The sequence below is a fragment of the Lissotriton helveticus genome, chromosome 1_1 (assembly GCF_964261635.1).
Source record: "Lissotriton helveticus chromosome 1_1, aLisHel1.1, whole genome shotgun sequence".
NCBI classification, from domain to species: domain Eukaryota; kingdom Metazoa; phylum Chordata; class Amphibia; order Caudata; family Salamandridae; genus Lissotriton; species Lissotriton helveticus.
The window spans coordinates 1,725,517,466-1,725,539,034 of record NC_136057.1 but is presented as its reverse complement, the minus strand read 5'-3'; the positions used below and the strand labels follow the sequence as shown (position 1 = coordinate 1,725,539,034).

Genomic DNA, 21,569 nt, shown 5'->3' with positions numbered 1-21,569 from the left:
TCATAGGTGCCTTTCTCGAGAAGGTTTGGTTTCTGTTTTTATCTTTTGCATATCTTGACTTCATGGCAAGATTATCACATTGTGGTTGAGGCTCTGTGATGGTGAATGTTTCTGTCACTTATGGTGGTTTGTTGGCAGCAACTGCAGAATAGGTAATGAAGCAGGCTTTGGACATGAGATGGACCCACAGCATCAACCCACATGGAAAAGAGGACTCTCACTAGGACTGGCACTGCATCCTCACTGGTTTGTGACACAAGGTGGCTTAGTGTGGGGCTTGATTCTGGCACACTCCTGTTTTATTTATGACATAACATGGCTCTGGACCGACATTGTACACTATTTGTGTGCTAAAGTGTACTCATTTAAGACTAAGGCAATGATAGGTGGGAGGTCTGCTCTCTATTCTGCAGACTATAAACATTTAACTGAGTTGTCTTTGAAATTTGGATATGTGGTAGAGTAATGGCTGAAAATAGTTAAGATAGATGTCAAAAGGTCGCTTTTCAATTGGTCAAAAGATACTTTCTGTGCTCTAGCAGGGTGAAAAAGTGGACACCTTTGTGAAATCCTCACCATGATACACCCTTTCTGAACCATTGTTGCGTACAGTCGTAAGCAACAATCAGTGTAAGTATACAGACAGGAACATCTTAAGGATTTTAGGGAATTTGGGCTAAACATATTTTCAAGGCCCCTGTTTGGAACAGTTTTTAATTTATTACACAATTTCATCTCTTTCCTTCCTTCTTTGGCCATGGCATCCAAATTCTAAATGTGTTTACATCTAATATTCAGGGTTAGAGACGTGTGTTTTCAATATTGTAACACAGCAGCACCTCACTAATATTACTGCAAATAATCTCTGTGACACCCTCCCATTTCTCATATGGGAGGTCCTGTTTTAATCTAAAAGAAACTTTATTATGGATGTTTCATTAACCATAAACACAACATTGATCTGCAAAATGTATGTAATAGAATCTCACACATTACCCACATTAAAAAAATATTAGAGGAAAACGGTATTTAAAACAATCTCTTTAAGAATTATTCAAAATCATCGTGGCAAGACTCTATATAACAGAGCTGGATCTATCAGCTGCCTCCTGAAAGGCTGGGGCCCTCGGCCAGATCTCACTTTGCCCAACCTTAAAACGTCTCTGTATACAGAGCTCGGGGTTGATACCCCAAGACTATGCATGTGAGGTCATATGTTTGAACACAGAAGAAGATAGAAGGAATAATAAAAGTGTGTCCCTAGAGGTGCATGAGGTAGCCAGAATGAAATATTTTGTCCCCATTGATGTCGATGTAAACTTTCTACTTACTGTTGTAACCCACTGTAACAAGACAGATGTCAGCTTGGGTTAGAAAGCACCTAAGACCATTTCAGGTGTAGTTCTTCTTACTGGGAAGGCAGCCCTTACTTTCATTTGTTGCCCATCTAAATTTCTAAGTTAAGGCATGAGCATGTCAAACATAGAGCATCCTGACAATAAACGCATATTCTTTATATGGCCCCCCTCATGTTAAGCAGGGATCTTGGATCCTATTTCTTTCCCATCTCGCCCTATTAAATGTACTTTGAAGACCTTTTTGTGATCAGACTGGGGACCACCTCGAAGGTAAAACAGAGACAGCCTTCATCTGTGGTAATCACTGATATTCTTTCCCCTTCTTTCTCCATCCCTGACACATAATGAAGGCTAAGCGACAGAGACTGACTACTTAGGGAATCAAAAAGCTAGATGAACAGGTCCAAGCACGGGGCCCTCTCACTCATGAGAAACACACCCATCTAATGAAATATTACAATCAACTTTGTAAATGATGTTTATCAACTTATTGACAAAGAGTGTGATTGCATGATAACAGGTAGGAGATTGAAGTCTGCTAGTACAGCAAGTCTTTTTTTAATTCTATAGGTGTGATTCGTTTAGAGGAATGAGTAGGATGGGCGCAGCCAGAGATGCCAAGCCCATGATTGCATTAAATTAACCCGGTTTGCTATGATGCAACCAAGCCCAGAAATTCAAACAGATAAAAGGGCAGCGTCTGTGGCTTATCAACAGAGGGGTTTGGTCTCCTTCAGTCTTTCCTCTGTCCCTGCACACTCTTAAGGTTTCTTTCCACTCTACATCCCTTACAAATCAGCCATCATGAGCATGAGGCAGTCCTCTCGTGGAGTTGGGAAAAACTATAGCGCCGCTTCTGTTGGAGGTGGTGGTGCAGGTGGAGCAGGGAAAATGAGCTTCTCCTCTGCTTCTCACTCCGGAGTTGCTAGCGTCGGCAGCAGAAGCCTCTACAGCCTCGGTGGGAAGAAAAGGATCTCCATCCCCACAGGCAGCCATGCTGTTCGTGGAAATCTGCTCGGTTTTGGTGCTGGTGCTGCCAAACCGGGGGATCTTGGATTCCCAACGTGCCCTCCTGGTGGGATCCAGCAGGTCACTGTCAACCATAGCCTCCTGGAACCACTCAACCTGGATATTGACCCCGAGATCTCAAAGGTGCGCACAGAGGAGCGCGAGCAGATCAAGTCCCTGAACAACAAATTTGCCTCCTTCATTGACAAGGTAAGCTTCCAACTTTAATACCCTATCTTTGAAATGTTGAGCCCTTTGTAGAAATACTGATGGGAGAGTGCTGTATTCCTCTCACTTCATTGCTTTAAAAAAATCTTAAAACCCTGGGCACATTATTTACAGCACTAAAAGCAAGTGCCTGTGGGTGCTTGCACCTTTTCCTTTTCGGTTCTGTAACTCGTGTAGATCACATTAGTAAATCACCTTTTTCTTCTTCTAAAGGTCCGATTCTTAGAACAACAGAACCAGGTGCTCGAGACCAAATGGCGCTATTTGCAGCAACAAGAAAAAAGTGGTAGCAAGAGGGACATCCTGGAGCCCATGTTTGAGGCTTTCATCAACGGCCTCAGAAGAAATGCAGATAATTTGGGCAATAGCAAAATCCGTTTGGATAGCGACTTGAAGCAGATGCAGGATATGGTTGAAGATTACAAGAAAAAGTATGTAAACCAGCGTTTACCAAGTTAGACCATACCCAATGTCACTGATGAAATGTAAATTAGAATTATAAAGAACATTATTACTATTTAATGTATGCTTGGAAACCAAAGAACTTAAAACAATCTCTAGCTAGAAGGTCAAATGTGTGTGTGAGCAAGTAAGTAGGTGCATGTGGTTCAACACTATGAGGCGCTTCTTGTCTGAGACAGGGACGATGGAAAATGTGTGTCTTCACTGCGGCACCGGTTGTTCATTCTACATGGTATGTCAACATATTTGTAGCATTTAATCACCGACCAATATATATTATATTTCTCATACAAATCGTAAACCTTAAATGTCCCTTTCTCATGAATATCCCTTATTTATACACCCCTCTGGTTTTTATGTCTTGTTTGAGAACACAACTGTCTCCAATACTTCTTTCTACCAATTCTTTAAAGAATGCATAAAGTGAGCAGAAAGCGAGCTTTAGATGCACCTAGATGTATATAACCCCTTCACCTAATGCTGTTGGCTATTTGGTGTATCATTCTGCCTTCCAGGAAGTGCTTTCACTGAAAATTAGGAGGGTCTGTTTCATATCTGAACAGTAAACCCAGTCATCAAGCTGTCTGTAACATTCAGTTACTTTTGTGTCTACCAGATATTCTCCACATATACTGTTGGTTTTATGATCAGATAATCGTAGATTTTCCTGTCTGATCATTCCGATGTAATCTTTTTTAAATTGTCCAGATTGTTTAAATCGTATTTCGGAAACCCATCTTCAAAGCCACATTTGCCACAAAGCTGTATTATAGGAGCGTGCTAAAAGATATAGGGGTTGAGCTTGTTTTGGGACTAAGGAACAGTAACTGGAGACTAAAAAGACTTTCAGTTTATAGAACCTACATTTTAATTAGAGCCCATGCAAACGCAGAACAATGTATGGATTGCTTGCCTGCTCCTTAAACCCAAACATTGGGCTTTTACATATAAAGAACAACTGTGTGTAAGTGAAAGAAGTACAGAGTGTTCTTCAAGGGAGAGAGAGCCCGAGGCAAGCACGGTACAGAGTTGGTGCCAGAGAACCTACAGCCGTAGAAGTAGTCATGCTTTGCTTTCTGACCATCTTAAAGTCTGAGCTTCTGTTTTCACCACATGCCTCCCTCTTCCTTATCCCGGCAGGTATGAAACTGAAATCAACAAGCGAACAACGGCAGAGAACAATTTTGTGGTGCTCAAGAAGGTAAGCAATACATGCACAAGCGATGGGGTGGGGGGTGCTTCTTTAGAAGCATATGAAGAGAAGCATGCACAAGGCCTGACAAGTCCATAATAAACCGAGAAGAACACAAAATAGAGTCCAAGAGAAGAGACCGTTAAAATAACCTTTCACATTCCCTTCACAGGATGTGGACGCGGCCTACATGAAGAAGGTGGATCTGGAGGCCAAGGTGGACTCCTTGAGTTCAGAGATCCAATTCCTCGAGTCCATCTACGAGGCAGTAAGCTCTCTTATGTTGCATTATAACCTTCAGACATGCTGTTAACCTCCCACAACCAAGATGCTAGATTGCTAAGACTACTGACCGGACTGAGATGGGATTGACATAAGTCGCAACTCAACCATTTGAATTTGAGTTTAGATTGACAGGGTTTCTAAATGCACAATATCACTACTGACTTTCGAACTGAAATTTAACCTAACAACATATTTCCGCACATGTGTTTATGTCGAGAAAAATGATGACTGCTGTTTCCTTATAGTGAGCTACGACTAGTTGAAGTTCTAGGTTTCATCATATTGCTCTATTTCTTATATTTTGGGTGGGTTCCAGGCTGCAGCATCTTTCTTTTTCCACACTCTTGGCATGAGTCCTAGGCTCTGTATCCCTACTCTGAACTTCCTTTGGCAGGAGGGCAAGCTCCAGTAATTGTAGCCCAGCCTCACTAATTAGTTTCTTTTTTTAGTACCCATTGTCCTGTACTACGTTTGCCTAGATAGCTACCTATGTCAGACATACATTTCTGGAACCCACATTTCTGTGCCAAATTTCCACTGAGCAGAGTCCTGTTAGGGTCGCATATGGCTGGGCTAGGCTTCCAGTACAATGTGTCCTCTTTCAGTGTTTCTGCGCTGAGCTTCCATTGGCTGAAACTTTGACTCCCATAAACATGTACTGTATAACCCTGTACCAAGCTTCCTGTGAGCAGAGCCCATCTCCTGCATTCCAGGATTTCTCTACTACTTTTCTGTCGACAAGTGTTCTGGTTTCAGTACTGCGATACCTCGCTTCAGACGATAGTCCTGGCTTCAGTTTTCACCAGCTGAGGTTTTGTTGACATGAGTCCTGGCTCCCATAGGAATGTACTGAATTTCCAGTGACAAGAATCCAATCACCATTGTACATATTTATTTATTTTTGTGAGAGATTTGTATGGCGCTCAGTCGCTCTGGATTATCTGGGTGCTGCACACATAGAACAACATTTCAATGTAGAAGTAGAAGTAACAATAACATTTAAAACAGACAGAACATGACTTTAACAAGTATCAGGGAGTGGGACTTAATACTCAAGGAGATCTAACAGGCTTCATCTGGAGAGGAGAGGAACCAAAAATATACATCGTATGGGGTCATCGTTAACCAATGTTTCTATATTGAACTTGTACTCAGTGTAGTCTTACCTCCTGTATTTCTGTACTGAGCTCCTGTACCAGGAATAATGTCTACAGTATCAGTGTACTGAGCTTACACTAGAAGAGTCTTGCATCCAGTATTGCTTTATCCCTCTTCCCGTCATAGGAAAACTCTCTTCAATACTCCTTTAGAGTGTTTCCATTGCATACCCTGGCTCCAGTATACCTGCATCAAACGTCTGTGGACAGATATCTTGGATCCAGTGCTTCTGTACTTCCTCAGTCCTGAACTTTTGTTCCCTGGAGTCTTGACCCCACAAATCCTATAATGAGTTTCTATCGACAGTCCGGGCTCCAGTGTTCCAATACTGAGGTTCTCTCTATTCCTGGTCATCAAAACCTCGCACTGAGTTTCCTGTGACAAGAATGCAGTTACCTGTACTCCTGGGTAGATTTCCCTTTTACAGGAATCCTGTCTCAAGTACTTCTATACTGAGCATGCAATGGCAGGAAACCACACATTTCTATACTGATCTTCCACTCACACACAGGGCCGTTTGCTCAGTGTTTCTTCATCATGTTTCTGTTGACAGTTCTAGCCCCAATACTTTTGTACTATACAGAGCTTCTGTACTGAATAACTGTAACTGGAGTACATTCCCCATTGTGCTGTAATGTTCTGTCACTGAAATTTGTTTTGGATACTACTACCTCCTGAACCAAGTTGGTGGCTTCAGACATTGTGAACACATCCCTAAGTGACAAATTACTTTGAATCATTATTTATTTAGATAGGAATATAACTAATGTTTTGCTGTGTAGCTGAGGTTGTCTATGTCGCTCAGTGGGAACGTATATTGCTAGTTGGGATCTCACACAGATGGGTGCAGTGGTACTAGAGATCCCAGCCTAGACGAAGAAGCATAAACCATAATAAACATTGAGTTGGAATGATATCTTCATTTGATTTGCAGCAAATGGCGGAATTGCTATCACATATGTCAGACACGTCTGTCATCCTCTCAATGGATAACAACAGAGAGTTGGACCTGAATGGCCTCCTGGCAGAAGTCAAATCTCAATACGAAGAGATTGCAAGCAGGAGCAAACAAGAAGCTGAGCGTGAATTTGCCAACAAGGTAAGAGACCTGGAATTTAAAAAAGCACGCTTACTATACACTGTGGACCAATTATCGACCATTTAGGACGCTCCCTAGATGAGAACAAATCTCACTTCATTCATTGCATTGTCTTTCAAGGCAGAAGAGACATTCAGTTGACACAGGATAAAGGTAGAGGGTCGAGAGAAATTATATATTGAGAGTATGTTCCACAAAACCTAGTTTATGTATGTTTACACTACCTAAAACATCTCAGCCGTGGGATAGATCATATGAAGCATGTCAATTGAAAAATAGTGAGGAGATTTTACAAGCTGAAGTAGTACAAATTTGCTCTTTTAAATTTTTGCTTGGATTTTCCCGTAATGTTTTTGAAACTGCACTTTGCAAAGCTCTAGAAATCTGGGGATGCTATCAAATACCTGAAGTAGGTGAGGTTTTCCTTTGGCCCTTTGCAATTTCATCTTGTTTATGTCCCTCTAGTTCCAGAAGCTGAAGGAGGTGGCTGGACAACACGGCGATAGTCTGAAACACACCAAGAACGAGATCTCAGACCTGACCCGGCATATACAGAGGATGAAGGTGGAAATTGACAGTGTGAAAAAACAGGTATGACATGGAATTTTAAAAACACTTGAGAGTGAGAGAACCTGCCAACCTGCCTACCTGGGTGCACAACAAAACCACTGATGCACAAATCTACTGATTGGGCATCTGCAGGCCTACTTTCTGAAGAGAAATGCTCATTAAGGTAATAGAAAAGTGTGAGAAATCTCTACTTACTTTTGAAATACACCACAAGATCTCTCTTTTTGCTGACTTGGAGCATTTTATTTTTTTTATTTCTTCCCGTATTCTCCTACCCCTTTAGATAGGCATCTTTCACTTATCTCATGATACCTTCTCTGCTCTGTTGCACTGGATCTTACAACCTCAGCTGCTCAGAGACAATTCTTTTGTCACTTGAACTTGTATTGCATTGGGCACCACACAAACTCAACGATTTTTGCTCAGTCCGTCAGTTTCCTAGGCATTTTAGATACAATGAAAATTGCAAAGTTGCCCATAGGTTAAGTACATCAGCAGTGATGTTTCTAAATACTTGAACAAGATGTTCATATTGCTTAACTGGAAAACAAATATCTCTCAGAACATTAAGCTTATCTCACCATGGCTATGTTTTCCGTTTTCCAGATCGCAAGTCTGCAAAATGCTATTACAGAGGCAGAGGACCGTGGAGAGCTTGCCCTGAAAGATGCCAGGGAAAAGCTGGCTGAACTTGAGGCCGCTCTACAGAAGGCCAAGGAGGAGATGGCTCGCCAACTGAAGGAGTACCAGGAGCTGATGAATCTCAAGATGGGCTTGGATGTAGAAATTGCCACCTACAGGTCCCTGTTGGAGTGTGAAGAGAGCAGGTAAGTGCACAGCTTGGAGTCACACAGGTACACAAAGATTCAAACTAGTCTAATCCATGTAGGCGCCTACTACGCATTAATGTGGAATTCAGTGTGTGAACCAGGTTTGTGACACCCTCACACTGTTGTCCTTTTTAGTAGGATTTTCAAAAGAACAGAGCTGATGATTCTTTGCATACACACAGGCCGGCATCAGGGTATGTGATCAGGCAGCAGACTGTGCCGCACAGTGTGCCCTCGCTTTTGATAAATGTCAGACCCTTACACAATGAACAAAGCTTAGATCTACAGCTAGACCATTCTATTCTGCAGTTTATGCTGCACTAGAATTGAGGACCCTTCTAGCATCAGCCCAGTGAATGCTATAATAAGGGAAGGAGGGGCTATCCAGAGGCACAATTATCATGATACAGTCCTTATCACAGCGGTCTTCGAGAAGGTGTCATATTCACAGAGTAATATAAATCCAGCAGAATCTTTGCCATTCTAATCCAAAGGTAGTGAAGCCTATGGACCACACTCTCCAAAGAATAAGCTTTACACCATGTCTGAAGAACGAGATTTGGTCAATGAGGCAAAAGTACCCTTAGCAGCACTACAGCCATTGTAAATTTGTGAAAACATCTGCAGATGAAAGGAAAAAGGGATGAGGACAAACAGTACATTGTATCTGTGATTTCCTTCTTATGCAAGATTATGCATAGTATTTGTCCCAAAAGTAAATTTCAGGAAGTATTTGGTCATTAAGAATTAGAGTGAATAGTAGTATTCATTTTCCGAGTGAAAGGAGAAAGAGAAAGCATTATGGTGTGCATTTGTGCTAAACAGAAAGGAATGGCAACTTTTTATATAGGTATCTGAAGATATGAAACTATTGCCTCAATTTCTGTGCATTGGTGTGTGTATGTCTGACGTAATACAGCAATAGTCAAACCGTATTTCTGCTTGCTGTTCCTGAGTGATCTTCTTGTAAGTAAGACATACTAGAGCTGCAGTACCCTTAAACTAACACAATTTTCTTTATTTTTCAGAATGTCTGGCGAGATTCAAAATTCTGTTAGCATCTGTAAGTGCATTTCACTTTTGTTAGCACCTGTACCTATAATCGTATCCTTAAACTTGTGTCATGTTTGTTATGGTTGCAAATGCTTTAGCTCCCTATCTGATGAAAGCTTGGATGGGGAATTTTATCCACCCGCCCTTCAGCAGCTTGATTTGACCAAGGCTCTGCTTTCAATGCAATGGTGTCCTATATAGCAAATCTTTCTATGTGTAGAAATCGTGTTCACTTATTGTTTGAGCAAGGCGTTGCTGTGTTTTCCAGAACAGATACCGGGGATCTCAAGTTGAGGATTCAACTCTATACCAAGTTATCCTATTTGTTATTTCCCCGTTTTTAACCTGAAGCCAATGTCTAGGAATGAGCCTTTATCCTTAAAGTTGTCTCAGTCGATTGCGTAAGCGCAAGTGCCAGAGGAGGTTAGGCATTTAATTGGTAGATATGAAAGAAAGCTAGTGCTTTCATGATGTTGTGCTCTTTTAATAGAGGAGTTAATTTCGAAAGGGTTAACTGTGACATGTTTTTTCACTGCAGCGGTGGTCAGCAGTGCTCACAACCCCACTCAAGGAAGTACCAGCGGACAAAGCTATGGACAAGGAGCCGGTGGATACAGCAAGCAGAGTCATAGCTCTGTGGCCGTGGCCTCAACAACCTCGACCTCTAAGAAGAAGTTTTATTAAGTCAGAAGGTTGCCAGACCCCACGTGAAAGAAGAGCTTTCCTGCCATCTGACCGCAGCACTGACCCCCTGGAGTCCATCCATCCCACCTCTCTTCCATATATCCCTCATCAAAAGAGACTTTACCTGCAGACCTCAAACTGCCATTATCGGTGTTATCCCAAGGCTAGGCACAGTATTTACACAAGCTAGTCCACCAAGCAGATATACATTCCTACTGACTCAAACATCTCACCTGGGGGTCAGAAGTGGAGATAAGCTTTATGTTGAGAAACTGCCAAGTGGTATTCGAGGGAAGGAGAGGGAGGGGTTGCAGTGGGCTAACCCTCCATCCCTGAGCTGTTATTCTTACATTTCCCTTAGCTGATGGAGCCATGATGCCTGTAGGCTCTATGCCACAGAACTAGTTATTGCTGCACTTCTGTCTTTCGTTGAGCGTCCTCGCACTCTTTACACCAGGGAATCTTGTGCTCACCTGTTGCTCTACCTACTGTATGTCAAGATCATAGTGGTGAAAAGACCCATTTAAGAGCCACTTAAGAGGAATCATTAGGATTGTCAAGTGACAAAGAAACCAAAGGCCAAAATATATAAATGATTTGCCTTCCGTGGGGTGTAAAGTGCAAAGATGGAAGTAAGATCTGGTCCTCTCTTCCTGAGTGATAGGGCTTAAATTCTGTCAAATCTAGTTATTTTCTTTCTAATACTATGAATTTATAGGATATGCACTACAACCCCACAATCTACATTTAGACAACCGTTCATGATTTCTACATGTAACACTCGTGTAACTTCAATTTCTGAGTGTACCAGACAGGTAGGCTCCCTGGTGTCCTATGTACATAGAAACTTCCTGGTATTGCTGGCTGTCGGTGCTCAGGGCTGGGACCTCCCAACTCTCTTGTGTCTCTTATTAAACTGCTTGTCAAATTCAAACTGTGTTCTTAGTCTTGGTGTTTCAACTCTTGGTTTCTCTAATAGGGCAAAAACAACAATTGTAAAGTAGCAGAATCTGTGATGCTCTGATGAAGCAAACCTATAAGAAATGTAACTCACTACTTCTCGTAGGGTGCCTGTCAATACACCATTACCAACAATATAAAGCATTGACTTGTTGCCTAGGAGTATAGGAAAGATGGAATACAAGCACTTCAACTAGATTCATGAATAGCCACAATATGGTACCTCTCAAAAGTCTACACTTTTACTAACAGCTTTGGTAACTACCAAGAAAAGAGTTCACCTCACGGAGCCTAAGGTGTTGGAGATACGGGCACATTTTCCATCAACCTCCCACTGAGCGAAGGGGTTGTATTTAAGGTCTGTTCCTGAGTCGTTCATTTATAAAACCTACCTATGGAGGCATGGTATGCTTTTGCTGAAGTGCAGAACACTGTGGCATGATACGCTTCTGAAGGAATAAGACAAAGCTATTTCTGCTCCCACTGAAGCGCTCCTTAGCATATGGACCAATCTTGATAAGCTTTCCTCTGTCCCCATTACTCTCCCTTCAATTCTCAATTTGAGCCATTTAAATCTTATCATGTCTGCACCAAAAGTAGCATATGCAAACTGTGTGAAGTGCAAACAACCAGTGATAAAACATTGGACATAAGAGTCTAAGACAATCTCACGCAGAATGCACACAACCTTCAACAGACTCTAGTTGACACAAAAAAATCCTCATGTAGCTTTCAACAAACTACAGTGTTTTGGGCAGGAATGGCGAATCACCACAGCCAGTCCTAATCTGAATGTCTCAAGTTTAGGAATCATTTTGTAAAAATGTCTAGGTACTTCTATCCCAGTGCTAATAGTCTGAACTTTGGACACGATGGGGGTAAGGGAGGGTAGAATCTGTTTCTATGTATACAGCAAGTGGGTGGTACAAGTCAGTGTGCAAACATTTCCACACGCGCAGCCATCAACATGTCCACTACAAACGTGCTCTGCTGCTCAAGCAACCAACGTGAATTCTACTTCTTAGTGCAGCAAACGAGGCAGTCACCGGAAGTGCGATGAATTGGAGGACACCATTCGCCACTATGTCTTAGAAACAGAGGGGCAGATTTACAAGCCCCTTGCGCCTCATTTACGCAGCTGTTACGTCACTTTTGTGATGCAGCGGCGGCGCAAATCCTGCTCCATGGTGCGGGGGTACTTACAACGTGACGCATCTGGGAGATGCGTCACGTTGTAATGCCCTGCGCCACATGTAGGCGTTCTTGTGCAGGGGGGTGCGTTCCGGCGCAGCAACGCCTCCTAAAAATGGCTGAGTGAAATCTACAAGATTTCACTCAGTCACTTTTAGGCCCATGCTGCGTCAAAACCCTGCGCCAGCCTGAAGCAGGCGTAAGGATTGATGCAGCATTAAGTAGATAGGCCCCCAGAGCATTGTTGGAGCTGCCTCGCGCTTATGACGCAACTCCAGCAATGCGTCACTTTTACAGCACAGATGCGTGACGCATCTGTGCCGTTTTTGCACCATGGTGCGCCGCATTGTAAATGCGGCGCATCCATGATGGCGGAGCTGTGGCGCATAATAACTGGCGCATCCCTGCTGATTTGCAGGGATGCGCCAGTTATTGTAAATATGCCCCAGAGAGTTCTGACATAGGGTATGTCTCAGAATAGATTTAAGGCGCCAATTCACACCGTAACAGAAAAAGATGTGAAACATTTGTAAACATTGAAGATTGTTTTAGTCAAATGTGTTCCTGATGGTTGATGATGAGGAAAACATAAAAGTGCAAGTTCCAAAGCAGAAATCGTTATAAATAACCCACCACAATTACTGGATGTTTGAAAAGTATTGTTGAGAAAATCAGGGCGAGCTCAGAGAGTGCAGATGGTCCCAAATTATGTACAGCAGCTGGGATCAAAAACAGAAGGCATTGAACCTGCTCAAAACATATTGTAGCTCTTTAGAAATATCACACTTAAATGTAGTGTGTGCCGAGCGGTGTAAGAGCAGCGTTTCACTTGTGCATCTTACGTCTTGCACAATAAATGTTAATTAGTTTATGTCTCACAATGTAATTACTGCCTTATTATTCCACCTTCTTACGAGACTCGTACAACAGTTTCAAGGTTTGAAGGCATGAAAATATGGAGAGAGTCCAACATAGTGCAAAGTGTCTACTGCCACCAACCTGAAAGTCTGGAAAGCGGACAACGGGTGCACCCACCAAGGGAACTGTGTTTACCAGTGTGCAGTGCCTGCTAAGCAGCCTCAAAAGCTGGTAAGGTTGCACAAGTCATGAGGACGGGATTGATTCTCCAAGTGAAAACCGAGGACACAACAGCTGTCCTCTCAGCATGTGAACCCTGAAGTCCAGAGCGTTATCGCTCAATACGAGGGTGGTAGTATCGAGGGCCGGGCAGGGAAATAGAGGTGGCTGGTGACATTTAAATAGTGTTCGGGTAAGCAAAGTAAATATTTGACCCATTGACAATCACTGTGAGAAACCAGCAATGTTTTTAAGGTCAACACCAAGGCTCTCAGTCGTGGCTCGCAAACAGGGTTCATAATGGACCACGACTGAGAGCCCTAGAGTGGAGGCTGAAGGCAGTGCCCCCTTCTTACTGAGCCTCGCAGTGGGTCAAAAAGGTGTTAAAGTTAATAATAAAATGTTTATTTACCCACTGCACTGACTGCGTATCTTCTGGGCCCAAGGGTTCGTCTCCAGTCTGTCCAAGTGCCGGGTGTTAAAGTCAACTCTCTTAACCAATCCAAATGCTGCTCATCTGCTGTTAATATTAACCAGCATGTGAGAATCGCCAGGATTGGTTGAAGCGGGATGTCTCAGTGCTCTTTCAGACACCTTGGACCTGTGTCTGTGTCTAACACATCTCAGATAGGAGAGCTAAGGTGCATGTCAGGATGGTCATTGCAAGACCCTTCAAAATCTGTGACTGTTTAGATCTAAGAATGTAAAAGAGGTAGATGACCAACGTGATGGTTTTCTGAGCAGAGGCTGACATAGAAGCATGCATTTTACCACACAGCTTACACGGTGCATAGCAACGTTGCTCAAGTTCCCTAATGATCTTGTCACGCATCCTCTTTCAGCTGCATATAGTTATGAACATTAAAAAGTGTTAATTCAGGCTAGAAAGCCATAGTCAAGCCAATGCTAAAGAAAACTCCCTCTGACCCTGCTGATCTAGCCAACTTTAGACCTATTTCCCTTCTCCCTTTCCCAATAAAAATCCTGAAAAGTCTTATAAGCTAACTATTGTAACACCATCTAGAGGACTCTGCAAGGAAGAGCAATTTGGATTCTGTCCTGGTCACGGAACCAAGACCGCCCTTATCTGCGATCCTGATGAACTACGGAGGACTATTGATAACAGACAATTGGTTGTCCTTGTCCTCCAACATTTATCGGCTGCGTTTGACACAGTGGATCACCACACTCTTATGTCCAGGCTTATGGAAGTGGGTGTGCGGTGACCAATGTTAAACTGGCTAAAATGAGACCTGTCCAATTGTTATCAGGCCGTATCTCTTACACCATTTCTACCAAAATTTAGAAAGACAACACATGGTGTCCCCAGGGCTCTTCCCTCAGCCCTACCCTATTTAAAGTCTACATCAAACCCCTGCTCTCACTTATAAAAACTTACAATATTACATTATTCAACTATGCAGATGATACCCAACTGATTCTGTCATTGAACAATAACTAGGAGGATATCATTGGAAGTTTCCAGGCATGCATTCTTGACATCTTTGACTGGACGAATTCCAACTCACTAAAAATGAACGGAAATAAAACCGAACTCCTCTGCTGCTCCTCCAACAAAATCCCAGTATCCTTATCACCGAACTTCTGGCTGCTACCCATGGAAAAGCTATTGGGCAATCTTGTGGCAGTTCGAAACTTGGGTTGATCATTGACCAAGGGTTATCCCTGGAAAATCAAGTGAACAGACTTACCAGGGCCTGTTTCACTTTGATCCAGGCTCTTAGGGAGCTATACCCTCTGCTCGATCTATCAGCCAGATCACTGATCTCCAGAGGGATGATATTAAGTAGGTTGGACTATTGTAACACCCTGTTGCTTGGAGCCCCTAACTACCTCCTAAGAAAGTTAGAACGTATTCAGACCATCACTGCTAAACGTACACTGAACAGAGCTCGATATACTCATCTGCTCTAGATGCCTTGAAGGAGCTTCACTGGCTACCTATCAAGCAGAGAATAACCTTTAAATCTCTCTGTATTTTCCACAAGGCACTACAAAACAAAGGGCCAAAACCTCTCCAAAACAAACTAAAACAATGTACCCCCAGCTGAAGCCTCTGTTCTATTACTGGTAACTATGTCCAAGAGCTCAGATACCAAAAAGTCAGACAAGGAGGACACAGCTTTACGGTCAACACGGCCCAGATATGGAATAAACTTCCAGCTTTCACACAATCTCAATCTGACTTACAAAAAATCAGAAATGCGCTCAAGACCTGTTTATTTCCTCATTAGCGGCCCACTTCTCAGCTGCTCCATCTGCTCCATCTGCTGTGCCTTACATTGTGCTTTTAGCGCCAGGATACCATTTTTGGTCACAGTGCGCTCTATAAATAACCCCTTACATTACATAACATTACATTACATAGAGCAGAACACAGCCTTTTTCATACCACAGCTATGTTCTTCTATGTCCATAACCTCACCCACAAGGAGAGTATCCTCAGGGGCCTAGATCTTAGTGGTTTCTTTGCAGTGGAGGTTGAGCCATTTGAGACACCAGGTGTACTAAAAGTATCTGTTAGCGGTCCATGCATTAGTACTCAGCTGAACTTTTTTCTATAGACAACATCTGTATCCTAAGTAGCCTCTTCAATGCAGGCACTCTGTTACTAGCCTAGGTGAGGAAGAATGGCTCCCCGTACATAGTAGAAGCCTGGAGTTATTTGAGACTGCTTGATCAACACGTGACTTAAAAGGGATATGGAACACTTTCAGATTGTGTACAATACTGCGAGTAGGTGGTGGGTATAAAAGCAAGGTCTGGCCACATTTTCAGGTGTGAGATAGGAGGTGACAGAGGAGCCCTTAGTGTGAGCAAACTAGACTTTTCTTGTAGAGATTTGTTTCCAGCTCCTTTCGGAAGTGATGGTTCACATCTCATCTGCTGTTGCTTCATATATTGAGTGTCTAGCTATCACGATAGTGGGCCCCATTGCAAGCAGAACATGTGAAAGAAAGATTACAATAAAACAACGAAATTTCAGGGGTCCCGCCTGCAAAGTGCATGGAGGGGCCCCCTTCTGGAGGTACTTGGGAGCTCCCAGGTCAGGGCACTGTGTTGAGGGAGCGTCCTGGAGCTCAGGCAACCCCGCACTGCAGGGGGCTGCGGGGGGGGCTTTGTTACGCCACTCGCTTAAATAAACCACCGAGGATACCCTTTTGGACATTCTAATGTCATATAACACTGGCGAAGAGCGGAAGTACCTGGATTATTATAACATGTAACCTCAGCATCACCTTATTTTCTTTCCTCGGTGGACAATACAACTAGTGCATCTGGCCCATTGCTACGGCCTTCAAGCAGGATAGAGTTTCTCATGCAGCCAAAGCCAGGCAGAGTTACTAAAAGGTGTAGTGCTCTTGTGAAGAATAACAATTTTATAGAAAACTTACATTTTCAAAAGTGCTGTTCTGGACCATACGTACATACTATCATCAACTTAACAAATGCATTGTGAGGTCTACATCATTTAGCAAACTGTGAGGAAGAGCAGCTTGGAATTGATGTGTAGGCACATTGGCACACTCCACATCTTTGATAAAATCGACATTCTGCATTCATTAGACTCTCATCACATCTTTCAAAACACTCATCCTAGTCTTGGAACATCATGGTTGCGTGAGAAGTCTTGAAGGCCATCCACAACACCATTTGCAACAGAGAACACTGAGATTAATAACCAATTGGCTCACTGTTTCCATCCAGCCCACTGGAAGCATTGGCATGTTGAGGCTTGTCCATGCTTGCATTCTTACGTCATCTACGAATGTGCTCAATTGTTAAAAAAATAAGTACCAGGGCACTCTTCAGGAGGCCACTGCAGCTTGCTTAGCACATTACACCTGCCATGCGGCCAGGGATAGTAAGAATACAACTACTAACAATCACACTCCTACAAGAGTGACAATCCGAATATTTCAGGCCACTAAAGCTATTAGAATGGGTTCAACAGCAGTTAATAGTCATTTTAATGTATATTTGAATTAATAAGTAACTGTTGTTGTGATAATCTCTAAATTAGCCAGGCCACCCCACCTTGAGGCAGACTGTTACAAGCTCCAGTTTTGAAAATTAGTGCCTGTGAGAGCACGGGAAACCACTGGCTCAAATTAAGCACTGATCTACGGTAGTTTGTTGAAATTATTGCACAGCCGTACACGCATATCACCATTTTGGAATGGGAACAGTAGCACATAAGTCAGAGTGGCTAGAGCAGTATAAGCATGTTCAACTGAACACAGCATGAACAAAATCTTGTGGTCTGAGATTAATACAAAGAATACTCTTGTGAACTTCTTTAATTGGAGATCTCGTTTTGGTCATTGACACCATTTGGTACTCACATTGTTTATTGGTACAGTGTTTTGAAAAAGTTGATATTTGACAAAGATTAGTGTCACTAGTTACCACAGGGTCTTGAGATGATTACACCAGAAATTGTGTTTGTGAATATTTTATGCAACTAACTAAACTTTGTTTCAGGATTGTGTGGGCAGCATGGGCATCGTTTCAGATACTAGATAGAAAAAGTAGATCATTTTGTTTAGAGGTTTTTTGGGGTTTATTTCTTTGAGTGTCCCTTGTTATAATTTTCCCAAGAATTCAGAATGTTAATTCACCACCCTCTTTTTGTCGGGTCCTAGAGAACCAATCTTACAATGGGGGTGAATGAAATGAAGTATTCAGCCACTATGCTAGGATTTCTGGTACATCTTTGCACACTGAGCAAAATAACTTGTTATTGAAGCATAGTTTGGGGCCAATTGGCAGAAGATATGTAAACATCTTCCACACAGCAGAGGAAGCACTTCATTTGCATTATCTTTCCAAGTTGAGTACAGTATTAGAATTGTAGTATTTGGGAACTGTATGCAAAAGGTTTTTGAAAAGGTTGAAGAATACATACCAGAATAAAGGTAAGTTGCTTCAAAATGTAATTGTTGCACTAGCAGTGAAAATGTTTAAGAGCTCAGTTTATGTTAGGATGGAGTGTGGAGACAGGTGGAATATGTAACCATTGCTAATACATGTAAACAAAGTACAGTGTGTGTGGAAGAGATAAGAAAAAGAAAATGTTCAAATCTCCAAAAGAAATAGTAACAAGGTGCATGAGGTGAAAATAAGGATATTAGATACGGAAAATGTGGGAGACGTTGGAAAATTTCAAGGACTATAATATGGAGGTGAAAAGACGAGAGGGAGCCAGCTAGATATAAATAAACACATGTTTATTTACCAGTGTCCTTACAATCACGCACTGGTGAGAAACACACAGCACGCCCTTTGTCCACCACCAGCTCCGCTCCATCTGACCATCCAACATTCCACATTCCCTTAACTAAACCACATCATCATTCCACAAGCTTCTACAATAATTAGCATACAACATGGCCCCCTTTTTTAGTGACAGAAACCCAAACCTAAAAGAAGAAAAAGGGGAACAAGAAAATAAGGTAACATACAAAAGTATATTATACTCAATAACTAAGTTATTCTGACACATAATCCTCACAAAAGTACAATATGCTCAATAACAAAGGGGGTCATTATGGTGGCTGACAGACTTCAGTCCGTCTGCCACCATTGCGGTAGTGGGACCAGCCTACATGGCGCCCTACCCACTGACTGCATTAGGATGCGACCACCACCACCGCGGTCGCATTGCCTATCTACTGTAGTGCAGAAGGGATAAGGTTAGCAGACCCCACCGCAATACAAAAAAATGACACTTGCATATCCCTGCACTACATGGTGCAGGGATACGTGGGGGGCACCATAGGTGCCCCCCAGTGCCCTTGCCCTAGTCCCAGGGATGCCGAGGGGCCTGCTATGGGCCCCCAAATCCATTTCTGCCTGCCGTTTCGTGGCAGGTTGACTGTCGCCAAACGACCGCCGAAAAAGGATATCATTATCTGCTGGGCAATGTGGCTGCTGCGAAAGGCTGTCAGAAAATTACTGCCTGTTGGAACCATGGCGGTCGGTCTTTCTGACCACCACATTTCCGCCTACCATTGTAATCTTGCAGGTGAAAAGCAGCAGTACTATGGCAGAGGGCCTGCCACAGACAGTCTGTCGGTGGCGGGCCCTCCACCATCGTTATGACCCCCTAAGTTATTCTAACACATATCCTCTAATTTGTTAGGAATTTTGACAACTCTTTTAATCTGACATGAGTCAGTTTGATCTTTTGGAACATCGACACTTTTCTGAGAAAGGTCCTCACAAAGAACAGAAGGACATTCAAACAGATCTCTTGGAACATCTACACTTCCCTGATAAAGATCCTCACACAGATCAGAAGAACGCTCCACCTCCTCAGGATCCCTCTGAGAACAACTCTTTTCTTGATGTCCTTCTTTTATAATGAATAATGAATCTTCCTCATTCGAGACATCAAACATTTACTCCTGTTCTGGTTTTAAAACCACAATGGAACTTTTATTCCACCAATGTTTCTCTCTTAATAAAAATACACTTTCAGTTGTTCTTTCCACCAGAACAGGAGCTGATAGTTTAGATAGTCTCTTCGCATGCAAACCTGGTTTAAGAATACACACCCAATCTCCCACACTGACATTCTTGTTTTTGACCCAATGGACATCATGATACCCCTTGCTTGCTGCATGTGTTTTTGTCAAATGACCTCTAGCCAACTCCACAACTTCTTCCATCTTTTTATGTTTTCCGTTATCCGCAAAAGGAGTCAACAAAGTGCGACTTTCCCTTCCACTCATCAAAAATAAAGAGTCACTCATGTTGCAGACTGTGACATGTTATGATACAACCACAATTTTTCTTTCAAAAAATGAAAAACATTCTTGTTACTGCTCAAAGCTACCTGAATACCTTCCTTTATAAAACTATTTGCCCTTCCACTTGACCATTTGCCCTAGGACAATACAAAGGGCCTCTTTCAGTACTAACACCATACTTTGTAAGACAATGTACCATTTTGGATTAAATAAAGTGTACTCCATTTTCTGACATGAGCACTTTAGGACAGCCCTCAATCCGAAAATTCCTTTCCAAAAATTAAATCATCTCATCAGTGGTGGGATTTCTACAAATGTGTGATATATTCATTTAGAAAGACAACCAGTAAGAACAAATACAAATCTACTACGCATCCCAAGAATGTCATAGGGACCTGAAAAATCCCATGAATCCAGAGAATACTTCGGAGGTTTGGCTGGCTCATATTTTACCTTCCAATGTGTATCTGAACTCACACAAACTCTACATGCATCAATAAATCTTTCAACACAAGCATCCATCCCTAGCCACCAATAATGCTGCCTAAGAAGTTTCTTAATGCCAGTTACACCAGAATGGCACACGTGATCTAACTCAACGTGTTTCCTTCTAAGCCCAGTCGGTGGAACAAACAAATCATGCCATAAAAGGATACAATTCTTCAAACTTAATTCACCTTGCTGAAACTTTGAATTGCATGTTCAAGACTTCTACTAGATGGCAAACCATAAACAACACAATGTTTGACCTTTCCCAACTGTTCAACTTCTTTAGAACTTTCCAGCCACTTAGACTCTGAAATGGCTCCATCACATCTATTCATCACATCCTCCACAGCCACTACAAATTCATGCTGATCCAGAACATTCTCTACCAACCTTGACAGACAATCAGCAACAATGTCCTAACCACCAGAAATATGCGGAATAACAAAACTAAACTATTGAAATCTTGCAATAAGCCTAATAAGTATTGAAGATGATTTTCCTCACCTAACTCCATCCATCATATAACCTAATGGTTTGTGTTCAGTGACCAATACAAAAGGCTGTGCCCACAAAAATGTTTTAAACTTCTCCACTGCCCACACACAGGGTAAAGCCTCTTTCTGAATAGTACTATGGTGCTGCTCTGCAACCCTGACAACTCTAGAAATTAAAGAAATTACTCTTTCCTTGCCATCAACAAACTAACTGAACACAGTCCCTAAACCTATAGAACTAGCATCCACCATAAAATATGATTTCCCACTAGGATCAAAAGTGTTCAGTGCAGGAGTTGTGCAATCAACCCTTTCACTCGCTCAAAAGCCCTATCATGCTCCTTACTCCATTCAAAAGGAATCCCTTTTCTCAGAAGACTGCTGCTCAACGGTTTAAACACTACCGAATATCCATGTACAACCTGGCATAGTATTCCCCAAGTCCTTAAAAGGATCTCAAGGAGTCTTTGTCATATGGTTTGATTACATTTCTAAAAGATTCAACCAGTTCTTTTTTGGGAGAAATACCCTCACTAGAAATTTTATGACCTAAATAGTCAATCTTTATCCCAAAATTGTGCATTTGTCTTAAATTACAGTCTTGTCCCTGTGCTCTAATATTCCTAGAACCTTGTCTAACAAATCATCATATTCT

The 21,569-nt window shown here is 42.3% G+C and overlaps 1 protein-coding gene across 1 annotated transcript; it reads left to right on the top strand.

The window, feature by feature from the left end:
- The first annotated feature begins 2,073 nt into the window (after positions 1 to 2,073).
- On the top strand, positions 2,074 to 10,861 carry LOC144833409 (keratin, type II cytoskeletal 5-like). Its single transcript, XM_078689163.1, has 9 exons — positions 2,074 to 2,576; positions 2,808 to 3,025; positions 4,197 to 4,257; positions 4,421 to 4,516; positions 6,626 to 6,790; positions 7,256 to 7,381; positions 7,967 to 8,187; positions 9,219 to 9,253; positions 9,782 to 10,861. The coding sequence occupies exons 1-9, from the start codon at positions 2,163 to 2,165 to the stop codon at positions 9,925 to 9,927; spliced, it is 1,482 nt and encodes a 493-aa protein (XP_078545289.1). The 5' UTR covers positions 2,074 to 2,162; the 3' UTR covers positions 9,928 to 10,861.
- The last annotated feature ends 10,708 nt before the right edge of the window (positions 10,862 to 21,569 follow it).